Here is a 23,164-nt window from a genome sequence, read left to right as displayed (position 1 = left end):
GCATTTCCCCCAGAATTAAATAGAAAGTTAAGAGATGTGTGAGCAGTCATTCCGCCTAGCAGTCATTAGCCGCTTCAAAGCTTGCTTGTCTACTGCATCCATTACTGATGGTAAGAGGCAAAAGTGAGGAAGACTGACAATGGCAAGTGCTGGTGAAGATGAGGGAGCAGCCACACACCCGTTAGCATAGAAATTTAACATTTCACGTAGAAGTTCCACTTCACCCATCACAGCACTCTGTGGGTGTCAGTGGGCACGCTCCACACTGTGCATGCTACCATCATGTCAGTGGGAATGATCCACACTGTCGATGCTACCTTCGTATCAGTGGGCATGCTCCACACTGTGCATGCTACCAACATGTCAGTGGGCATGCTCCCCGCTGTACACGCTACCAACATATCAGTGGGCATGCTCCATACTGTACATGCTACCCTCATATGAATGGGCATGTTCCACAATGTACACACTACCATCATGTCTGTGGGCATGCTCCACGCTGTACATGCTAACATCATCTCTTTCCTAGGAAAGAACCACAATTGCATTATGTAAAAAGACAGAAATACTGACTTCAGCTTTGGCTAGTGATACAGAAAAAAAAACAAAAGAACAGGAAACATTCAGAAAGTCATCAAAAGAGAGAAATGGTCAGATAAATCACAGTGCAACCAGGCTATGTAATACCATTCCCTAACGAGAGCTTCACTTACCAGCAATTAAATGTAGTGATGATCTTATTTGTGTAAAAACTAAGTGTGTGCCCTTCTCCACAAAAGCCCCAAATAGGATTCTGCTCTGAACATATACAAAGGCACAAAGAGGACTCTAAAACATCATAGCCGAGTGTGAACAGCCCTCTTCAGAAAAGAATAAGTTGGACCTTGTAAGATTGGCTTTCCCACAGATAGCGGACTAGTGAATTTTCTGTTGGCATGATAAAATATTATGATCAGGGAAGCCCAACCTTAGGGAAGAAAGTATTTGTTTTGGTGTATATATATAGTTCCAGGGGGCGAGAGCCCATAGGAGTCGAAGGCATGACAGCGTGTACAGCTGGCTGGCCACATTTTTATATACACAGGGGAAGCAGAGAGAAAGAACAGGAAACAGATTGAGGACATCCGGGTTCCAGCCGACCCTTTTTCTCCAGCAAGTCCAAACCTCTGTGCTGGCTAGTTTTCTGTCAACTTGGCAAAAAGGAATCCAAACTAAGAGAATGCCTCAGTAAGTCTGGCCTGTAGACAGGTCTGAGGAACCTAGGGATAGATGTGGGAGCTCACCCGCACAGTGCTACCCCTGGACATGTGGTCCTGAGCTGCATACCAAAGTAAGCTGATCAAGTCATGAGGAGCAAGCCAGTAAGCCGTGCTCCTGCCTGGTCTGTACCTCAGCCTCTGCCTCCAGGCTCCTGCCTGCACTTCCTGCCCCAAAGTACCTTCAGAACGGACTCAGACACAGAAGTATAAGCAAAATGAACTCTCCTCCTCAAATTGCTTACGGCCATGGTGTTTATCAGAGCTCCAGAAACTATAAGACAACCCAAAGGTCCCATCATCTCCTCAAAGGGCCCTCCCAACAGTGGCCAAGTGTTCGAATACATGGTCCTACAGAAAGCGTTTTTAATTCCAAGCACTACAGATACCATGCCAGTTTCAACCTGCATGCTCTTCTTGCGTAGTGTGACAGGGTCCTGGGCCTGGGCCAGAGTAGCTTCTATAATTGTCTTAGACAGCACACTGTGGGGGGGGGGGAGGAGCGTGCCAACCGCCAGCGCTCGGCTAGTGACAGCGGCTTCCTCTCCACCCTTCCCACTCTCCTTTCCAATCATCCACCATGCTCCGAGAACTCTCAGACCACATGAGAAGTTCACTCAGACACTCCAGACAGCAGCCTACTCTGTGGGTCTCTCTCAATCACGAGATGTTAGAACCAGAGTAACTTCAGATGACTTTGATGCCCGGTTGTGGAGTAGTCCAGGCAGGGCCCTGGACATCTTCTCCTTGACCTATTTGAATTCTCTGCCCCCAATAATTGAGCTGGTTTGTTTGTTTTACACTGTATTAGAGGGCAATTATGTTATCCATGTACAAAGGTTCAGCAGGCATTGATTTTCCCTGTAGTGTTTGAATATGTCTGGATGAAATGGCTCACGGGCCAACATCTGGTTCCGTGGGCCTCCCTGGACCCATCAGGGAATTCTGGAACCAGGTAACTACTAAGAACCAGGTGATCACTATGGTGTTCCAGGGCAGCCTGGGAGGACACTTCTGCTACCCTGGCAGTGTTCAGACCCAGTGTTCCTGCCAGCGTCGTCACCACCATTTACCTCACCTCATAGAAAACTACCAACTGGCCAGCATGATTTATAGATATTTGGTTTCGCCTTCAGCCTCACAGTTCCTAGCCGAAAGAATGCTTTCTAGACTTTGTAGTCAGATCCTCCCCTCCTCCCAGTATCTCCATGTGACCTTGGAATCTTGTCTTTAGCCCCAGCAGGAAGGCACTGTAAACACTTCTTATACAGAGGGAGATTGAGGCACACACGGAAGGGCTGCCTGGGGAAGGATTCTGATTCCCTACGTGTGCAAGGCCAGGGGCTCTGTCCTAGTGTAGTACACAAGGTGGCTTCCTCCTAGATTGCTTACACCCTAAAGACAGCGTGCAATTGTCCTTCACCCGCACACTTCACCCGCACAGGGTCTCTGAAGGGTTCCTGTCCGTGTGTGTGTGTGTGTGTGTGTGTGTGTGTGTGTGTGGTGTGTGTGTGTGTGTGGTGTGTGTGTGTGTGTGGTGTGGGTGTGGGTGTGGGTGTGTGTGTGGGTGGGTGTTGTGTGGTGTGTGTGTGTGTGTGTGTGTGTGAACTCCCGCTTACTCCATGCAGACACCGAGCAGAGAACACCCTCATGGCTCTGCTCAATCCTCTCCAATCCCCTCCACCCCCTCCCCTCCACCCCAGTTCAGCTCCAAAAATTTCCAGCTGGGTCTTCAGTCTTGCCAGGAACCTCCTTGCTTCTCTGAGGCAGCCAGGAGGAGTGGTGTGCAAAAGCCCAAAAGGCCCAGCACAGCAATTTTATTATTTTATTTTTTTAGCTCTGGCCGTCTCTTGGCCAACGCGCTGCAAACATTGCATGTGAGCCCTAAGCCTGGTCCAGAAAGCCTGCAGTATTTTCCAGCCCTCCTTTCTTCCAACCCCTGCTCCTCCCTGCCTCGGATCGTCTCAGCTGAGAAGGAAACAGGAAACAAAGCAGCCACAACCGTGCAGGAAGCGGAGACTCCGTACTTGCCTTGCCTTGGCTTCTAATTCCAGGGAGGCTTGTGCTCTGAAACAGGCTGCGGGAGCCTCAGATCACCCACCATCCCACACAGCCAGAGCCAGAAATAGCCTGGCTGTGCCTGGTGTTCCGCCTGGGTCAGGTTGTGGCTGTGGGATTTCTGTGGCCAAGCCACGGTGTAAAGGTGTTTTGGTGGTGAAGGACCTTTTCTTCCTGCTGAAAGGCAAATGCCTCCCACAGTGAGGTTCCCTGGGTCTCCTCCTCAAAGACCTAACACCCAAGGGAGAGAGGCGAATGGCAGCAGCATCAGAAACTGGGCCACGTTTGGGCCAGGAAAATGCTGAGGGAAGCCGTGTTTTGCCATGAAGGGATTGAAGATGACTTCACCCTTGTGCTATGTGGACAAAGAAAGTGCCAGGCAGGGAGATCAGACAGGTCGAGGGTCCGGCAGAGAAATGTCGCCTCAGAGCTGGGCTTTTTGTTTCTCACAAAGTTTGTAAACCCACATGGAAAAACTCAGTCACTTAGCAATGAAGCAGCAAGAGTCGGGTCTCAAAAGGCAAGCACAAACAGACGGTACAGAGTTTAGCGTCTGTCCTTCCGGTTTTGTGAAAGATTGCTCCTTGAGTACAGTTTGTCTGAGGTTTTGACCTCCACCTTTGGGCTGCTGCACAAACAGCTTAGGCTTTCTCTACCTAGGAGCAGGGAGCAGTTGAGGCCTCAGGCAGGACAAGTCCACCCAAGAGCCTTGTGCTGCTCAACGGCCCACGCTCAGTGAAACTCTGCTGTGTAATTAGGCAGCTGTGTCCAAAAGTGCCTCTCTCTAACAACCGGACTCCAGCACGTGACCCAGGAGCTGACGCCCAGCAGCTGACCACACCCTCTGTGTGTTCTTAGAGAGTCACGCTGCCGGAAGCGCTAAGATAGAACTGTCTTCCCCCTCAGCCAGGCCCCGACTCCCAGGCTGCTATTTCTAAATTAACTGGGATGATCTTGCACTTGGACTTGTCAGTCCTGAAGGCTGACTTGGTTCGCTTCCAAGTCCTCCCGTGCATTGCGCTGCGCCTTTGGCTCATACTCAAGGCGTACGGGTGGTGTTGCAGGAAGATGACCTGAAGTTATGGATTGACCCTGTACTTTCAGCTCCCAGGATCATGAGACAAGTCCTATGCTTTCAAAGATCTGCATTAACACCACGCTGTTCCAATACTGTTCTTCAGAGAGATGGTGCCGTTGCTTAAAGAGCGGGAGAGGGATCCCCCAGCTCTGCCCCACCCCCAGCCTAGACTCCAAATCTCAGCAATGAAGCAAGGCAGAGTGGGGGCTTCTGGGAAGGCAGGATCAGGTCATGTGAAGTGCCCACCAGAAAGTTCCCAAGAAAGGGATTTTAAGCCAAGGTTTAGAGTAGAGCATGCAGCAGGGCTTTCAGTCAACTGCATCCTCCACAGGGTGATGGGGCTAGCCCAGAGACCTGTGAATTTTCCTCCTTAGGGAGTCTGATGCTAGATGCTATTAGTTGCTGTTGGTGCTCATGACCTGAATCTCATGGACAGGGAGAACTGGGATCCCACACATCCCTAACAACAGGGATCAGCCCCTCCCACCATCTACCTGCGTCACCTGTGCCAACCAGCACCAGGTAGGAAGAAAGAACCCTGGCCGATGATGTAGCAATTCAGCTCTGTACTCATGGGGAAAGATGGCTGCTCTGTCCATTTTGCTGTAACAAAATACCACAAGCTGCATATTTTATAAGCAAAGCAGGCTTATTGGACTCAGGAGCTGGGCAGCTGGAATTTGCACAGCATGGTGCTTCCATGCCATCCTGACATGATACAGAGGTGGCAGGAGCAACCTGGTGGCCTCACTTTTTAAGAACTCACTTGGCTTTCTCACGGTTTGAAAATCTCGCACATGCATGTGGAGTGTTTTGAAGAAATCCCCTCTCAATCCCTTCACTGCAGTTTGCCCAATACATTCCACCAATATTTCCTCCCAACTTCAGGGGCTTTTTTTTTCTTGTTTTCTATTTTCTTTTTAGTTTTTCAAGACAGAGTTTCTCTGTGTAGCTCTGGTTGACCTAGAACTTTCTCTGTAGACCAGGCTGGTCTCGAACTCACAGAGATCTGCCTGTGTCTGCCTCCTGAGTGCTGGGATTAAAGGTGTGCACCACCACCAGGCCACTTTTTCCTTTATTTTTTTCTTTTCTTTTCTTTCTTTCTTCTTCTTTTTTTCTAAACAAATGAATCTGTTTAATGTTGCCTGTATATGCCTGGATCATAGGGAATCTTTTAGAGACTGTGTCCCTGAAGAAAACTGAGTTCTGTCATTGATTGTCCATGGTTTCTTTGTTAGGGATGGGATTCCTTGGGCATCCCCCACCTCATCCATGCTGGGATTTTGGCTGAACTGGTCTTGGAAGGTGAGGGGACAGTTTAGCTTCAGCTGGGGACTGTGTTGGTAATCAGAACTCATCAGTAGCTACACTTTACTTTTGTTGTTTCTCAGAGATTTTTGACTGTTTGCCTTTGCTTGTTTCTGCCTGGGTTAGGTGCCCATCCTAAACGATGGTTCTGTACTGTAAATTTTTGTTTCTGTAAGAAAAGAAGCAATACATTACTTCAATTTTGTTCAGATGCTATGAGATTGGGGAAAAGATACAAGCTCATAAGTAAGATTTGCAAAGCCTCCTGTGAGACCCTGGTCCACTTGAGGCTCAACACTAGCCTCTCCCACAGGCCCCTCAACCCAGAGGCCTAGCATCAGGACTAACACCCTGTGATCAAGAACAGCTCTCCACCCCTGGGTGCAGCTAATGGAGCTGGGCTGAGAAAACCTGCCCCAGGCACAAAAGGTTAAAAACGTCCCAACCACATAGGGTTAAAACCTCACAGGCAAGAATAGGGCCCTGTGGGAAAGCTGTGGCATGCATTTGCCAGAACACATAAACAAGGACAAATGAAGACAGGACATGCTGGGGGAAAGCCTGATGCAAACCAGCTGGGCTGCAGGAAGAGCCACGCCCAGGGGTGGGCTTGGCCAATTAGGCTCTGGGGGTCCGAGCAGCCTCTCCAGCTGTGTGGACTGGCGAGCATGGCCTAGAACTCAACACTGCCCGGGAGGCTGGGCATGACGGGCTCAGATACCCGTGGGGTGATTGTTCTGGCTGCCTGGAGGAGGCCCACAGATCTAGATGTCTTCTAGGCCTTACCCTAACAGGGCAGCAAAGCTGCAGCTCACACCTACCACTAAGTGGGCACTGGGATAACTGGATATGGGTGGCACTGTTCCCTGGGTTTGGGAGAGGGTGAGCTGAGTGGTAGAGGCATGCATGCATTGGAGTCTCTTTGCTCTGGCTCCGGGCGTGAGTAGCTGCTTCAGGATCCTGCCTTGACTTCCTGCAGTGATGGGCAGTAACCTGGGAGTACCAGCTAAAACCAGGCCTTTCTTCCCTCAGTTGCTTTTTTAAAGGCATTTTATCATAGCAACAGAAAAGAAAAGAGAACACGTGACCTTCACATACCCCCACATACAGCCCCACATTCTCTTCCTTGTTTTCTGAGCTCAAATAGCTGCTAAGCCATGAAGTGGACATCATCACTAAAGGTCCGTGTCAGCATCACAGACAATTGTCTTGCTGCCAGGGGCTTTCTAGTACCTGCCTTCCCTCCTGTCCCCAAACACAGCTCTGCCATCTACTCCTGGACAAGGGAGTCTCCAGGAGAGCTGGCCTGAAGCCAGACGTGGGGCTGCTGGTATCCCAGTCTGAGACACTTGGACTCACACTTCTGTGACTTCACAATGGTGAGCTGCACCCGCTAGCCTGGGCCTGCTCTGGCGCTGAGCAGCCGGGGAGAGTCCACTCCTCTGAAGTGTGATGGATTGCTAAGTTGGCGCATGTCGTGTTAGGTGCACTAAACGCACCTGTGACTTAGTTGCGTTTTCATTTTTCACTGGGGTTTATTGGGTCATGATCTCGCATAAGTGGGGAGTCTCTGTTTCCAGCCTGAAAAGCTGGAGCCGCCGTATAGCTTTTATCTAAAATTGCCACAGACAAGGCTGTAAACTACTCTTAGCTGAGGAGACGTTCCCTCCTGGAAGATGAATATCCTAGAGTCCTTGCCTGTTTTTCTACTTGCGTGACCCAGAAATGCCCTCCTTCTGCCCACTTCTCTGCCATCAGACACAGGTTTTCAGACAGAATGAGGGGGGCACTTAGGGGGGTCCCTTAGCTCCCGTGGCTTTCTGAGGATACCCTGCAGGTCCCTGAAGTCAAAGTTACCTTCTGTCTCCACCTCAGGTTCTTGTGACTATCTCTTCCTTGCCCTTCCCCACAGCCTTGGAATTAAGCAAGTACTAAATCCACAGGGTGGACTAGCAGACCAGAGACCCTGAAGGAGCCGAGGCACAGGTCGTGTCTGAGGAGTCTACTGTGGAATCTGTCCTAGCTCAAGAGATCATTCTTTTGCTGTATTCAGGCCTTCCACTTATCCAATGAGGTCCATACACACTGTGGAGGGAAATCCGCTTTACTCAGAGACCACTAATTTAAAAGGCAATTTCACCCACTACCAAACCCTTGGGTTTATTCAAAATAACTAACCAAACGTCCAGGTGCTTTGACACACACTTAAAATTAACTATTACCCCAAAGCCCTGAACTTGGCAAGATTTGAACCATGCCCTCCTTCCTGTCAGTTGCAGGCCAGACACTCACCTCTCTGCTCAGCTCCTCTTGGCCTCCACCATACATACTGAGGCTGGGGGTCAACCAAGAACTGAAGGAGAACTTGAAAGCAGACCTACTCCATCCTTAAATCAGTTTCATTTCTGGTGTTGTTCCCCAAATCCCAAGGGCTGTAATGACAGGTAATCAAGGCCCACACCCGCCCTATGTGCAGTGTAACTGGGGTGTATCTTTGGGAAGACACTGGGTACATCTGAGGCTCCATTCTCTGCTTCTCCCGGGTTTCAGCAGCTCTGGGTGTCCCTTTGGCCTCTTTCAAAGGCTCTGCTACTGCTCGTGTACAGAGTATATTGTGGGCACTGGCGAAGGGCTAGAATGAGGTATAACTTGGTCATCCCCAGTTAGAATCCTGCATTACTTTTTAGTGTCCTGCAACTTCCAAGGAAATATTTTTGTTCTACCATTTACAGTGTGTGTGCCTGTCACTCTGTGTGTGTGTATACACATGTGTTGTGTGTCTGTGTTGTGAATCTGTATGCATTATTCTTGTCTATATTGTGAATATTGTGTGTTGTATGTATGTGTGTCCGCATGTGTTGTGTATATATATAGCTGTGTAGTAGTGTTGTGGGATATTAGTTTAAGATGTATTACATTTGTTTATGCTGTGGAACATTTGTTTTAATGATGCAAAGATGTGTTGCATTCTTTTATGTTGCATTTGTTTAACTCTGTGAAGCTGTGTTCCTTTGCCTGCCTGAAACACCTAAATACCTGATTGGTCTAATAAAGAGCTGAATGGCCAATAGTAAGGTAGGAGAAAGAATAGGAGGGGCTGGCAGGCAGAGAGAATAAATAGGAGGAGAAATCTGGGAGAAAGGAAGGAGGAGCAAGAACAAAAAGAGGCAAATGCTAGGGGCCACACCCAGCCCCACAGCCAGCCATGGAGTAAAAGTGAAAGTAAGATCAACAGAAACAAGAGAAAGGGAAAAGTCCAGAGGCAAAAGGTAGACAGGCTAATTTAAGAAAAGCTAGCTACTATCATACTACAAAAGTATTTGTTCAACTATGTTCATAGCAGCACTATTTGCAATAGCCAGAACCTGGAAACAACCTAGGTGCCCCTCAATAGAAGAATGGTTAAAAAATGTGTGGAACATATACACATTAGAGTTTTACTCAGCGGTAAAAAACAATGACATCTTGAATTTTGCATGCAAATGGATGGAAATAGAAAACGCTTTACTGAGTGAGGTAACCCAGACCCAAAAAGAGGAATATGGTATGTACTCACTCATCAGTGGATTCTAGCCATAGTTAAAGGTCTTTGAGCCTATAATTCGTGATCCTAGAGAAGCTAAATAAGAAGGTGAACCTGAAGAAAATCATATAGTTATCCTCCCGGATATTAGAAGTAGACAAGATTGCCAGGCAAACTTGGGTGCACAGGGGGTGGGGGTGGAAGTAAGAGGAGATGGTTAGGGAGAGGGGAGAGGGGGAGGATTGGGGATGGCTTGGAAGAATGGGAGGGCGGAGAGGGAGGAAAGAAGGTTATGGGAGCAGGCAAGTATATATCTCAACTAAGGGAGCCATTTTAGGGTTTGCAAGAGACTTGATTCTGGAGGGGTTCCCAGGCCCAAGGAGAGGTCCCCAGATTGTTCCCTGGGCAGCAGAGGAGAGGGTGCCTAAACTGGCCTTGGCCCATAACCATACTGATGAATATTTTGCATGTCACCATAGAACCCTCATCTGGCAATGGATGGAGATAGAGACAGAGACACATATTGGAACACTGGACTTAACTCTCTAGGTCCAAATGAGAAGCAGAGGGAGCGAGAACGTGGGCAAGGAAGGCAGAACCAGAGGGAACCTTCATCAGATGATGGATGGAGATAGAGAGGAGACCCACATTGGAGCACTGGACTGAGCCCCCAAGGTCCAAATGAAGAGCAGAAGGAGGGAGAACATGAAAAAGGAAGTCAGGACTGCGAAGGGTGCGTTCACCCACTGATACAAGGGGATTGATTGAACAAGAGCTCACCAAAGCCAGCTGGACTGGGACTGAACAAGCATGTGATCAAACCGGATTCTCTGAATGTGGCTGACATGGGGGCTGACTGAGAAGCCATTGACAACGGCACTGGATCTTGTTTTGTCTGCATGTACTGGCTTTTTGGGATCCTGGTCTGTTTGGATGCTCACCTTCCTGGACCTGGAGGGAGGGGGAAGGAACTTGGACTTCCCACAGGGCAGGAAACCCTGACTGCTCTTGGGACTGGAGAGGGAGGAGGAGAGGGAGTGGGGGGAGCGGGAGGGTATTGGGAGGAGGGGAGGAAGTGGAAATTCTTATAAATAAATAAATAAATAAGTAAATTTAAAAAAAAGAAAAGAAAAGAAAAGCTGGCTAGAAATAACCCAAGCTAAGGCCAGGCTATTAAAATTAAGAATAAGCCTCCGTGTGATTTGTTTGGGAGCTGGATGGTAGACACCCCTCAAAGAGTAGAAGAATGAAAGGAACTACATGTCAGTGTTTTCTGTGTCTCTGTGTATATGGCTATGTGTGTATTGTGTGTATATCTATGTGTATTGTGTGTGTCGTGCATATGTGAATGTGCCTGTGTTTATGTATGTTCCATATGTGTCTGTTGTATATATGTGTGTCTGTATGTATCTCTGTATATGTATTTGTGTGTTTTATGTGTGTATGTATGGGTATATTGTGTATGTATGGTGTGCATATGTATGTGGTGTCTGTGTGGGTATATATATTATGTGTGTTTGTGTGTACTGTGTATGTATGTGTTATGTATGTGTCGTGTGTCTCTGTGTTGTATTGGGCACCTGTGTGTGTATGACTGTAAATATTTTGTGTATTTGTGTGCATTGTGTGTCTGTGGGTGTGTTGTATGTTAGTGTGTCTTTTGTGTATATGTGTATATTGTGTGTGTTGTATGTTAGTGTCTTTTGTGTATATGTGTATATTGTGTGTATGTTATATCTGTGTGTCTTTCTGTGTGTTATGACTCTGTGTGTGTGTTGCATGTGTGTGCTGTGTGTCTGTATATTCTTGTGTCTATGTGTCTGCATGTGTTGTATAATGAACTCATCCCAGGCCTTATATGTGCTAAGTTTCATTTTCTTATTTGCAATCACACTAATTTTTATATAATTTTAATTTTAGTTGTGCTCCTAGAAAATAACATGTTTCTTAATTTAAAATTAAAAGTAAATGTTTTGTAGGTTAATTTATAAATTTAATCAATTTACACCTAATTTCTTGTTTGTTTTAATTTGTGAGACAAGATCTTACATAGACCGAGCTAACTTTCAAGTCACCATGTAGCTGAGGATGTTCCTGGTCTCCTGATTCTCCTGCCTCTCCCTCCTGAGTTCTAGGATTTCAGGCATGCACCACTGCATCCACTTCCACTTCCTTTTGATGGCAAAGTTCATTGTGTCTGCTCCTCCTGCTTTCCCTCCTGTCTCCCCACCTTTTCTGGACTGAAGTTTGTAAGTATCCTGTGCACTCTCCTTTCGTTCTTAGCATTTTCAATTGGTGCCACACAAACTCAGTACTATATCTTGCTGTCAGTCAGGTGAGCATCAATCAGCCCTCCATAGTGTGCCCCAACAACAGTCTGCTTCTGCTCCTGATATCAGCTCTTCCTCCTCCCCTTGTTGGCCTGGTATCAGCTCCCACGCTGAGATCACAGGACCCTCAATGAATGGGTTTGGTATTGCTGTGTCCAGATGCCTACTGGTGAGTGTTAATTCTACTGGCTTCCTCTCTCACCACCATTCCCTTGCTCATACACACCTCTGAAAATTTCAGCTGTGTGTGTTACATCTATAATTCCAACTCTGAGACTGAGGCAGGAAGGTCATCACAACTTCAAAGCCAGCCTGAGCTACAGAATGAATTCCAGGCCAGCCTGATGTATAGAGGAGAAATGTCTTTAAAAAAAAAATTCATCTGCTTTCATGGCAGGCAGTCTGCACAGTAAGAGCTGAGCTGCATGGTGTGAAATCTCTGTTGCTCGTGCTGTAAGGTCCTCGTTGCTCATCTGACTCTGCCTTCCCACTCTACTCATAGCTTGCTGTCTTGCTGTGGGTTGCTCTGGGGTTTTGATAGTTTTCTGTCTCCGTAGATGCTCTGGGTTTAAACATTTTGAACATACTGCTCCTCTGTCTTCATTCGCTTCAGCCAGTGAGAGAAGTAGGGTGACATCACCACTTCCTGTCCTCTGCAACTCTGCAAAGGTTGATTCTTGTGTGTGTGTATGTGTGTGTGTGTATGTGTGCGTGCGCATGTGTGATACATGTGTGTATGCAGAGGCCACAAGAGGACATAATGTGTCCTATTCCCCTAAGATGGGTTTTGTCACTAAACCTAGAGCCATTCTGGCAGACAAAAAACCCCAGCCACCCTCCTGAGTTCTCCCCCAGCACAGGGATGACAGGGCTGTATGTAACCAAACCCGCACAGCAAAGACTGACTTTTTATGCACATTCTGGAATTTGAACTCTGTTCCTCAATATTTCACAGCAAACGGTTAACGCTCTGAGCCACCTCCTCAGTCCTGACTCTCTCTTATTCTTTCTTGGTTCTAATTGTTCTCTTCTAGAACACTTCCCAAACACGTTAGCCTTCTGGATCTCCCCTTCACTTCTCTGAACTTTCATTGCTAGCCGCTTAATATATTTGTGAACAAAACCAGGTTCACAGGAATAGAGACAGCCAAATAGGCCACGATGACAGGACCTTGTGTGAGCAAGGGCTTCCCTGAAGTCTCAGCTCCAGACACCTGACTTTCCTGACCTTTACATTTTGGTCTTTACATTTGTAATTTGTGCATACCAGGGTACATGATCCCCTGAACTCTTCTTTGATGGGTGGGAGGCTACTGTGTTGGTGGTTTCTCTCTGTCCCCCTCCCAAAATTCTCCAACAGTACCCCCTCACGCTTCTATAGTGACGCTTTCTACCTACTTTCCTGAGGTTCCTCTGTCTGCTTGTCTTTTGTGTCTTTCCCACAATGTCTAGAGAAGGCTTATGTGTAGATCATTTACACACTTTGACACATTCAGTGTTTCACACGCAGCAAGTGATCAGGGTTTCACACACAGAAGTGATTAGGATTTCACACGCAGCAATGATCAGAGTTTCACACACAACAGTGATCAGGGTTTCACATGCAGCAGTGATCAGTATTTCACACCCAGCAGTGATCAGTGTTTCACACCCAGCCATGATCAGGGTTTCACACGCAGCAGTGATAAGGGTTTCACATGCAGCAGTGATAAGGGTTTCACATGCAGCAGTGATAAGGGTTTTACACGCAGAGAGAGAGAGGGAGGGAGGGAGAACGTTGGCAGAAACTCAGGACCATGAGCACTTGAACTCATGATCCACTGACAGGGGAGGCTGGGATCCTGTGCTCTGCTTTCACAGCCTGGAGATGAGCCACTTGCTTGTCATCAGATAGCAATATTCTCCTGAAAAAGGCTATTTTTGAAGGTTGGTTAATTAGTATGAGAAGTCTGAGGTTATGACAAATTGCCCAGGAGGAAAAGAATCAGTTCTCAGGCTGGTGTCTGAGCAGCCCAGGCAACCCCTCATTCAGACTTGCCCTCACCGGCCACTTCTCTGTTTATGCCGTGCCTCTGCTGGGCTCAGCATCCCTCTGTCTTAGCAATCCCACCGCCTTCGTCATCTCCTCCAGCCCGCTTCTCCTCTCTCCCCTTCTTGCTGGGCCTTCTCAGGGATCTCTGAGCATATTCCAGAATAAAAATCCCACATATTTTTAACTCTCATTACCAGACACAACCTCCACAGAGCTCTTACAGAAACCCTGTGGGAAGTGTGAGGTTCACTTTGTCCAAATGCAGCCAGCCCCCATGCTGGGCTCCGAAGCATTGGCCTAAGAATCCAGGACTCAGCTGCAGACCTTTCTGAGCTAGGCAAGGTCTAGCCCACGCCAGTGGCTGCTGACTCTAGGAGTGGGTCCGTCTTCCTTTTTTTTTCCTCTTTTCCATTCTCCCCCAACCTATCCATCCTCATCAACACTGCTCCCTCATTCCAACCCCAGCTATATTATCACCCTGCTCGGAGGAGGCAAGGAGGTAGAAGGGCACCGACTGATTTGGAAATCAACCTGACGCTTCCACCTCGCCCATGTAACTTGTCTCTGTGCCGCTGTTCTAGCCTTTGATGCCGCGAGGGGGTTTACAGCAGAACCTACAACACTCACACACTTCCTGTGTCACCTGTGTGGGCTCTTAGTACACAGTGGAAAACATACATGTACGTGCACATTTCTTTTTATGTCTTGAGCTTATTTAGGAATTAAATCTCAATATTTTTAACCTCTCAATAGATTATATATGGCTAATTTTTAACTTGCTGACTTCTCTCACCTTCTCTTCTTTTCCTCCAGGTACCAAGTCCTACACGTTCCACACCACAGCGAGACTGAGCATCACTTGTCCCTGATCTTTAAGTGTGGTGCTCTCCATCCTGTGGGGAGATATCAGGGATATACATGTGCTTTGGGAGCTCCATGGTCTCCAAGGCCAGGAAAGTAAGGTTTACCTCACCCATGGCCTCTGCTACAATGTCCCCAACTGGGGGGATGAGACAACCATCTGAATGCCCCATCCAAGACACTGCACCCAGCACAGTGACTCATTGTGGTTGTCCCCAATACCTCCAAGAGCTACCATCCTCCCTGGAAGCTGCTCCTGAGAAGGGGACAAGAGGTATTGTCCTTTAGAGTCGCATCTCTGGAAGCTACTCTCAAGAAGGGCCTGAGAGTTTCCCGTTAAAGCTAGAACTTCCAGACGGAAGCCTTTAAATTGGGGTTTATGGAGAAAGCCAGAGAGGTATCATGGCCAATGGTTCCCTGTCCATGACATGGGTCCTTTGCCACCTGGGGACATGCTGCTGGTCAGATAAGAACAGTGCAATGGCACTTCAGTTAAGAATGGCCTGCATGTGTGACAGTGTACCATAAGGCCGCATCATCTAACGACCTTACAGCTGTCTTAATCTGCCTCATACGCTGTGCGGTGCCCACCCAAGGTTGGAAGCATGGAATGGTGTCTTCCTTAGAGTTTCCCCATAATCGAGTGTTACATGACTGTGCTTCTGTTTGCTAAATTCTATGTGGGGCAAGGAGACAGAGCAAACCCATGTTTGGAAAACATGTCACGAGGTGCAGTGGTGGGGAGAACCTCATGGCGTGTGTGGAAAACATGAAACAAGGACCGAGAATCCAAAGCCATTCACCTTCGCTCACAAGTGATTCTGCCATTCAGAAACCAGATGTTTTAATTAAAATGTTGCTAAAAGAAGCAAATCAATTACCAGCTCCCGTACACGATGATTTGTTCTATCGCAAACACGGAAGATTGCTTATGAGTAGCTTGTAACTGCTTGAGGTGATCAGTTAGCAAAAGCTGCTAATGAGTAGCCCTGTTGTCAAGTCAGACAAATGACGCCCTGGGACTTCAGACATTATCATAACGCAGTCCTTGGTTCTGAAAAGCTAGCTCGTCTTCCAGCATAGCATGATGGAGGGAACCCCATTTGAGCAGACCCCGTCCACACGGTCACCTGTCTTCTCAAAGAATGGAAAAGCAGAGTCTCCCAAACCAGAAATGATTGCAGCATGGGAATGTTCACAGAGCCCGTGTCACGATCTTGTACTGGGAAGAGAAGCATGACCAGGGTTTGTTTCCGGAGGCCTTTCCTGCGAGCCCTGTGTACTCTGTAACAAGCACCATAAAACCACGCTGTGAGGGCCACAATGCCAGCCTGCGTTCTTGTGCTCTCTGTGGGGCACCAGGCCAGCTTGCTCTTGACCACACCCTCATTCATTTGCAGCGCTTCAGCTCCAAGGCCTTTCTCAGGGCTGTTGATTTTCTTCTCTTCCTCTGGCCTGGCTTGTCCTCTCCTCCCTTACAAGGTCAGCCTTTCACTGATAGCCTGGGACACTGGCTTAGCAGTTCCGTGTTCCCCTGAAGGCTACATGGTTTGTCTTAGAAGTGGGAGTCTCCTGGCTGCTAAGACTGCGAGGCCTGAGTCCGAAGGGTTATAATCCTGTGGTGCTGAGGAAACTGTCTCGGCTTGGTTCCCATTTCCGCGATCCGTGTGGGGTGGTTCTCCATGATGTGGACACAATGCTGTTGTACAAGCTTGCACAGCTCCCGCACAAGCACGTAGGCTGGGAACTATGGATTTGGGGTTTCCTTGTCCCCTGCTGCTGAGTCATGTTCTCCCCCTGTACGGACACTCCTGCAGAACAGGGGTGATATCGTCCCTCAGGACAGAGGGGCTGCTGATTGTAGTCCTTTTAGTACCTGACCACGTAATGATCCATCACCAGCCTCCGGTGTTCAGACCCAAAACACCTAAAGCCTCTCGTGATGCAGTTGGCCACTCACAGCTCGATCACCTGGGCATCTCTAGAAAGGGAAAGAAACATTGGAAACCTCGCTGTTAGAGTGAAGGTGGCCTTGGGGTTGGTTTTACCTGCTGGCAGCACAGTGAGCAGGTGTGAGGAGCTCAGCGGCAGGTGTCAGCACCATGGGGCCTCTCCTCGAATGACACAGAAGGATGCCCGTGGTCCATGCTGATGAGGTCGTTTCTGCCGGCTGGACCCAAGGCCACAAGACTTCACTCATGTCAATACAGTGTTCGGCATACCAGTATTCCTCAGGGTGAATCAGAAAGTGCCCGGGGACTCATTCCTTGGGATTGATCGGGCGATTTGGGGGAAACGTCACTGTATATGAAGACGGTGTTTAGATCTCAGCAGAGGCTGAGAGGAGCAAGGCAGGGAGGCCTACAGGAATGCAATTAAAGACAGTGCCCTCAGCTCCACATCACGAGTTGTTTGCTTTTGCACCAACTGAGACAGGGGGGAAGGCACTGCCCATGAATTTTTTTCCAAAACAGGAAAGCAACAACAACGAAAAAAATGAAGGCACCAAATCAGGTCCTGACACAAACTCCTGACCTCCCTCTGTGATGCCCTGTAAGCTGTAAGTTGAAATGAACCCTTTCCTCCCCGTACTGCTTTTAGCTGTGGTCCTCACCACCAAGCTAGAAAACAGCCTAGGACGGAGAGTGGGGTGGGGGTGATCTGTCAGGAAGAAACCCATTAGTTTGTAAAACTAATATACACTAATTAAACCATTAAAAAAGAAAGATCTAATGAAGGAAGTAGGGGCAATTGAGAAGGAAATCTAAGAGAGGCATCCAATGCTGTCTAATGCTACTGTGTCTCCCTAAAGCAGATAATGGTTCAGAAGAACACAGAGTCTGTAGGACCTTGTCTAGACAGTCAGAGGCTGAGCCCAGAGTTCACTCCATCTGTTGATATTAATCAGCCGCAAGCTAAAAGGCCCATTCAGGGTTGAGGAGAGGATTTTCAGTGTCTGGGCCTACTCAGCAAAAGTGCTTAAGATATTGATGACCCAAGTAGACAAGGAGAACAGCCTCCTTGACATGGTAGCCCTGAGCTAGGGAAAGGGCCTCCTGGACCAGGACACGGGAGTCATGACTAGACGAATGTGTGAGTGTCAACAGCCTCCTAGGAGCCAGGCACAGACTGCAGTAAAAGGCAGGCTAAGCAGACAAGAGAACAACACAAGCTGGCTGGGTAAGTAGCGGAATCAGACTGCCCAGCCATGTGATAGCTTGAAAAGAAAGAACAACAACAACAAAATCTGGACACGATACAATCAGAGTGATTGTTAGGCTAAAATATTTTACCATGTTCTCCAAAAAAATCACATGTAGGTCAGTAAGAAAAGGAAAAATAAATAGATAAATAAAATCAACATGTGCTTCTGTGTCTGGTGAGCCAAGGAGAGCCTTGAAACATTTATTATTGAGTTTTGAAAATAGGAATGGGTCTTAGATTTTGTCAGAATGTCTCACTGATGAAGGACTGGCCCAGTAAATGTCATGGGTAAAGTCCTTCCCCAACAGCCCTCTCTAATCCCAGCTTGCTGTTCAGTGGATGCTGAGTGGGTTTCCCACCGAGATCAGGAACAAGGCATGTAGTTCTCCGTGGCTCCTATCACATAACAGTGACAATTTAAGATGTATCAGAGAAGAGGGAACAACAATTAATGTCATAAAAGCTGGGAAAGAAGGGATGAGTTTGGACAGATGAGGGGGTGCCATGGAAACTCAAAGGGACCAAAGAAAAAAATAAGTCAAATGACCCAAGCATCTATGAGGACATCTAGTGTAATATATACTCAATGACAAGGTCAGCGAAGTAACATGAAAGACCGTAAACATACAAGGTATTTAAAATACTTAGGAATAAACTTACAAGAAAGGTAAAAATCTTATAAATAAAGCCCGAGGGCTTTCGTTGAAACACATAAGAACAGATATGTGAAGTGTCTTTACAACAAGACATGGTATGTATATCCACAGAGAATGCAGTCATAAAGAACAAAGAGAACCTGTGGTGTGCAGAAACGTGAACAGAGCTGGAGGGCATGGTGTTGAGTAAAGTGGGCGAGACACAGAAAGCTGTCACGTGTTCTTGAACACAAAAAATTGGTGTGAAAAATGTCAACCTGAACACAGACAACTGAGTACTAAAGGTTAGGATAGAGCAAAACTGGGCTTGAATGTTAGATGCCCGGACTGAGGCAGCATACTTAAATCCACTAATAGTTGTGATTAACACATTTGCTAATCAAAAATAAAATAGACTTTTCCCATGGATTTCTGGCTAATGTTACAATGAAATTAATCAGCTCCAATCTAATGTATAAAAATAATATATCCCCAATGAAATACCAAGACATTTGTTTTTATAATAAAATTCTAAAGTTGACTGAAAAGTTTTGCCTAAAGCTGCCAGAACTAAACTAGCAAATGTTTCCCTGAGGAGTAAGGGTAGTGTGGGTTTTCTGGGGTGGAGAGAGCCAGCCTGACAGATGGCAAAGCACATCTGGAAACACAGTGTGGTACCTGCCCATTACTGACCACAGGTAGCCAAATCCAGAAACATCCACACATGCATGGCAACCAAGAGCAAATCAGATGATGGAAATAGAGGGTGGGACCAACACTTCCATTTGTCTTCTGGTTTGCTCTTTTTTAAGATTTATTTTGTGGGTGGTGTATATATGTGTATGTAAACACACATGTGTGTTTGGGGGTCAGAAAAGTGCAACAGATCATCTTGAAGCTTGAGTTATAGAGTTGCAGGCAGTTGTGAACCACCAGACATGGGTGCTGGCAACTGACCTCAGGTCATCTGGAAGGGCAACCAGCACTTACCTGTTGAACCATATCTCCAGACCATTCATCCATTTCTAAGACAGGGACTCACTATCTAGTTCAGGCTGGACTCTAACTGGCAACCCTGCCAGCACTGGGATTAAAGGCGTGCACCAACTATACTTAACCAATGCTTTTAATGAGGTTATTTGTGTAAAAGACCAAATTGTATCAATAGCTCACCTCGCACACCAAAATGAATACTAGCGAATTAAACAAAGAACCTTAAAATGCCACAAAATATATCTGAATAGATATAAAAATATATCCTGATATATAAATATCATAAAATATCATGAGTGAATAGAAAATTAAAACTGATTATATGTAAATGCTCAAAATTTAATACATTTTTGTGGAAGAGTCAAGGGTAGGGGTTTAGTCAGCTAGGAGCCGCTGAGATGGCAGCCTCAAACAGAGACATAGCAACAGTCTGGAGAGAACAAATTCTCTGCGTTCATGTTGAACAGTCTCATCTTTGGCTTTGATCCTGTTTTACCTGTTCAAAAATAAACTAAGGGTTTTAATTAAACATTAAGCTACCCTAGGTCATGAGACCAGTATCCTTAATTCTATATTAAATGTCAGCAATAATCACACAGAGAAAATTACTATTTAAATTGAACATATTGTTCTAGCTCTACACACATGAAAAGCAAAACTCTATAGGCAAAAAGCGCTGAAGAGATGTCTTCCTGTTTACTGGTCAGGCTGTGTCAGGACACTGCTGGGATTCAGGTAGCATCGTGTGTGATGACTGGAATCGAGCAAAAGAGTAAAAAACAGGTAGAGAAACGGGCTCTCCACGACAGAGGAAGCAAGACAGAAACACAGACGGGAAGCTCTGGAGACCTTCAGAGGGTTGGCTTTGCCTTTTACACATATACATGGAAAGAGCCTAAGGAAAAATGACATGCTGGTGGCCATGAGTGTAATACAGTGTGTCCAAATTCAGATTTCTAAACCTCAAACCCCATAAAAACAGAAGGAAACTCAAGGAAAGAGCTAAGGGGTAACTCTTGATGAGAGTGGTACAAAAGGAACCTGAGATACTCTGTGTGTGTATGTATGTATGTATGTATGTATGCACGTGTATTCATGTGTCTATGTATCTATGTGTGTGTGTCTGTGTCCATGTATGTGTCTGTGTGTGTATGTATGCATGTGTGTATGTATGCATATGTATGTGTGTGACTAGGTACGTATGTGTGTGCCTATGTGCATGTGTGTCTATATGTCCATGTATGTGTCTCTGTGTGTGTCTGTGTATGCATGTGTGTACATAGGTGCATATGTGTCTATTTGTGCATCTGACAGAAGAGAAAATGAGAGATGACTCCAGACCTAGAGTGGCCATCCCAGGCAGCTGATGAATTTAGGGTTCAACCCAGGACTGCAAGACCGTGCCCCTCAGCATCTGCTCCAAATATGCAGGCTTTCCCATGCTCAGACCTCCGCAAAGCCATATGAGAAGGCAACCGTCAAACGTACTGAAGCCTGCTAACACAGAGTAGTGTTCGGGATTTCGCTTTCATTAAATGAGCTAAACTGGCTAATAGATTGGCCACTGTCAAAAGGAAGGGTTGTGGGAAAACCAGACTCTCCTTTGGCTAAAGCCCAGTTCTCTCAGCTTTAATTGAGCAAATGACCACAGCTTTTCTTTTAGTATGGCTGGAGGATCATCCCTTGAGAACTCTCCACAGTCCTAAAGGAATGCTGTCCAAGTCCAAGGTCTCTAACTAGTGCCAGCATTTCCACCCTGGCAAGAGGAAGTGCCACAGCTGCCCCCAGGGCAATGCCAGCCTTCCTTCCTGTTAGGACAAGCTTTGGAGCAGAGGAAGACGCTGTCTAAAAGTCTAGTGCAGAGCGGGAGGTGAGGCCAGGTTGCATGCGAGCCCTGATTCCTTGTGCTCAGCAGCTTCCTGGGGTCTCAGGTTGGCTAGGATCCCCAGACTTCATCTCGTGTTAGCTTGGGGAACTTGGTCACCTCCCTGTGCGGCAGTCATTCATTCCCCTTCCTTCACTGCCCTTGGCGGCTACTTTTGAAGGTTCCTTTTTGAACGGCTATTACAACCCTCTTTCCTCCTATAGCTCTGTGCCTCAAAGAGCCAAGAACTTTCCAACTTTGTCTTCTTTCTGCGGCCTCTGGGCTGTGGTTCAGCAGATGTCCCAAGAGAGTCCGAGCTCTGGGAGACTTCCAGAGGGGCAACCATCTGCACAGGCCCTCCTCCTAGCCCCAAGAGGATGACTGTGACCATCCAGCGCCCTTCTCCCTCTGTGCTAGACAGGAAGTTTCAGGACAAGGTTTTAGGGTCATTCCCTTAACCCAAGGCTCTCACACCCCAGGAAGTTAAAACCTCCTCAACACCTTCCCTCCCCAGACCATGGACTAATAAAGCATCTGCTCTCACCATAAGACTCCCTCTCTAGCCAAACAGCCTACTGGGGTCCTCCTTTCTCAGGGCTCCTGGGTTTGTGTGGGCTCCTTTTGCTTCCTACCTGCACCCTGACACAATCCACTTCCCACTGAGTGAGCAGCCCCTCCACACCGCCAAGGTCACATAGGTCTTTCCTGCCGCACCCGCTCTCAGATGGCTGTCACCTGTTACCCCTGTCATTGGAGGGAACTTTTCTTCTCTCTCTTGCCACCCAGAACCTGTTTCATGGCCACATGGCCATTCATTCATTCATCACAGACCCAGCTCAGGCTCTGTTCTAGGCACTGGGCTACCTGCTGGAGCTACAGCGATGAAAAGACAGACCTGCTCTCAATGAGGTTACATTTTTAGGAAGAAAAGAAACAAAAAAAAAGGCCCAGAGTTTAATGACATGTGATATATCATGCATCTATGGAAAATAGGCATAGAGAAAAACAAAGTCAGGGATGGGGAGATGGCTGTCAGTAAGTTCTCGAAGTAAGCAGGAAGAATTGTTTGATATCCAACACCCATGCAAAAGCGGGGCACACGCCTGTATCCCAGCACTGGGGAGAGAGCCACACAGGTATCCCTGCACTTTGCTGCCAGTCAGCCTAACCAAATCAGCAAGCTCTGGGCTCAGTAAGACACCTCAACTCAAAAGACAAGGTGGAAAATGATTGAGGAAAATACCCAACATCAGCATCTGGTATCTACACATGTGCACATGCATGAGCGCAAGCCTGGCACACACGAACACATCCACATACACACAGACAAGAAAGAGAAGGGCAGTGTGGAGGGGTCCTACTTAAAGAGGGCTATCTCAAATCAAACGGTAGTGCTGAGGCAGAGGTGGAAAGGAAATGAAGGGCAAGGCTGGCACCTACCTGAGCAAAGGGCGTCTCTGTTAGAACACAGTGAGGGCAAAGGGCAGGCAACCCAAAAGACATGGGCTCCGTGCAGAAATGCAAAGCTGCTGGATGCCAGTGGGGGAATTTAACCTGGGACAGACTCTGATCACGGAGGAGCTGCCGACTTTATTCTAAGTACCATGCACGGATGGCTCTGAGCAGAGGGTTGGGGAAGACTCTAAGCCAAGCTGTGCGAAGAGTGTTGGGGAAGATTCTAAGCCAAGCTGTGCAAACACAAGTCTGGGCCCCTTTGACTACTGTGTTCTGTGGCCACTATTCTCATGGCCCCTACTGGTTCAAAGAAAGGAAGAGTAGCAGGCAGGACTTGGAGTATGCATTCTGTCCTTTATGATGAGTTGGGGCCAGGGATGATACATCCTGACTAGTCTGCAGTGAACTTACCTGGGGCTTCTCTTCCTGGGGTTTCTCTTCTTCTGCAACATGGGGTCTAAACAGATAGAATAGAGTGTTAGGAAGGAGAGTCTATGGCTCCTTTGCCTAGTTGGCATGCTTGTGGGAGTGGGGTGTCAAATTCAGCCCAGTGGATGAGCTCTGGGG

At 47.3% G+C, this 23,164-nt stretch overlaps 1 protein-coding gene across 1 annotated transcript in view; it reads right to left on the bottom strand.

Moving 5' to 3' along the window:
* Positions 1-15,265: 15,265 nt before the first annotated feature.
* Tmem273 (transmembrane protein 273) overlaps positions 15,266-23,164 on the bottom strand; it is a 34,656-nt gene continuing 26,757 nt past the window's right edge. The window contains exons 4-5 of the mRNA XM_048421284.3: positions 23,009-23,054; positions 15,266-16,427 (exon numbers count right to left, since the gene is read on the bottom strand). Coding sequence (XP_048277241.3) covers positions 16,403-16,427; positions 23,009-23,054 — 71 coding nt within the window. The 3' untranslated portion in view covers positions 15,266-16,402. The remainder of the gene's footprint in view (positions 16,428-23,008; positions 23,055-23,164) is intronic.

This window comes from Myodes glareolus, chromosome 5, assembly GCF_982192425.1.
Source record: "Myodes glareolus chromosome 5, mMyoGla1.1, whole genome shotgun sequence".
Classification (NCBI taxonomy): domain Eukaryota; kingdom Metazoa; phylum Chordata; class Mammalia; order Rodentia; family Cricetidae; genus Myodes; species Myodes glareolus.
Note: the sequence above shows the minus strand (reverse complement) of the source record. Positions and strands in the feature narration are given on the sequence as shown.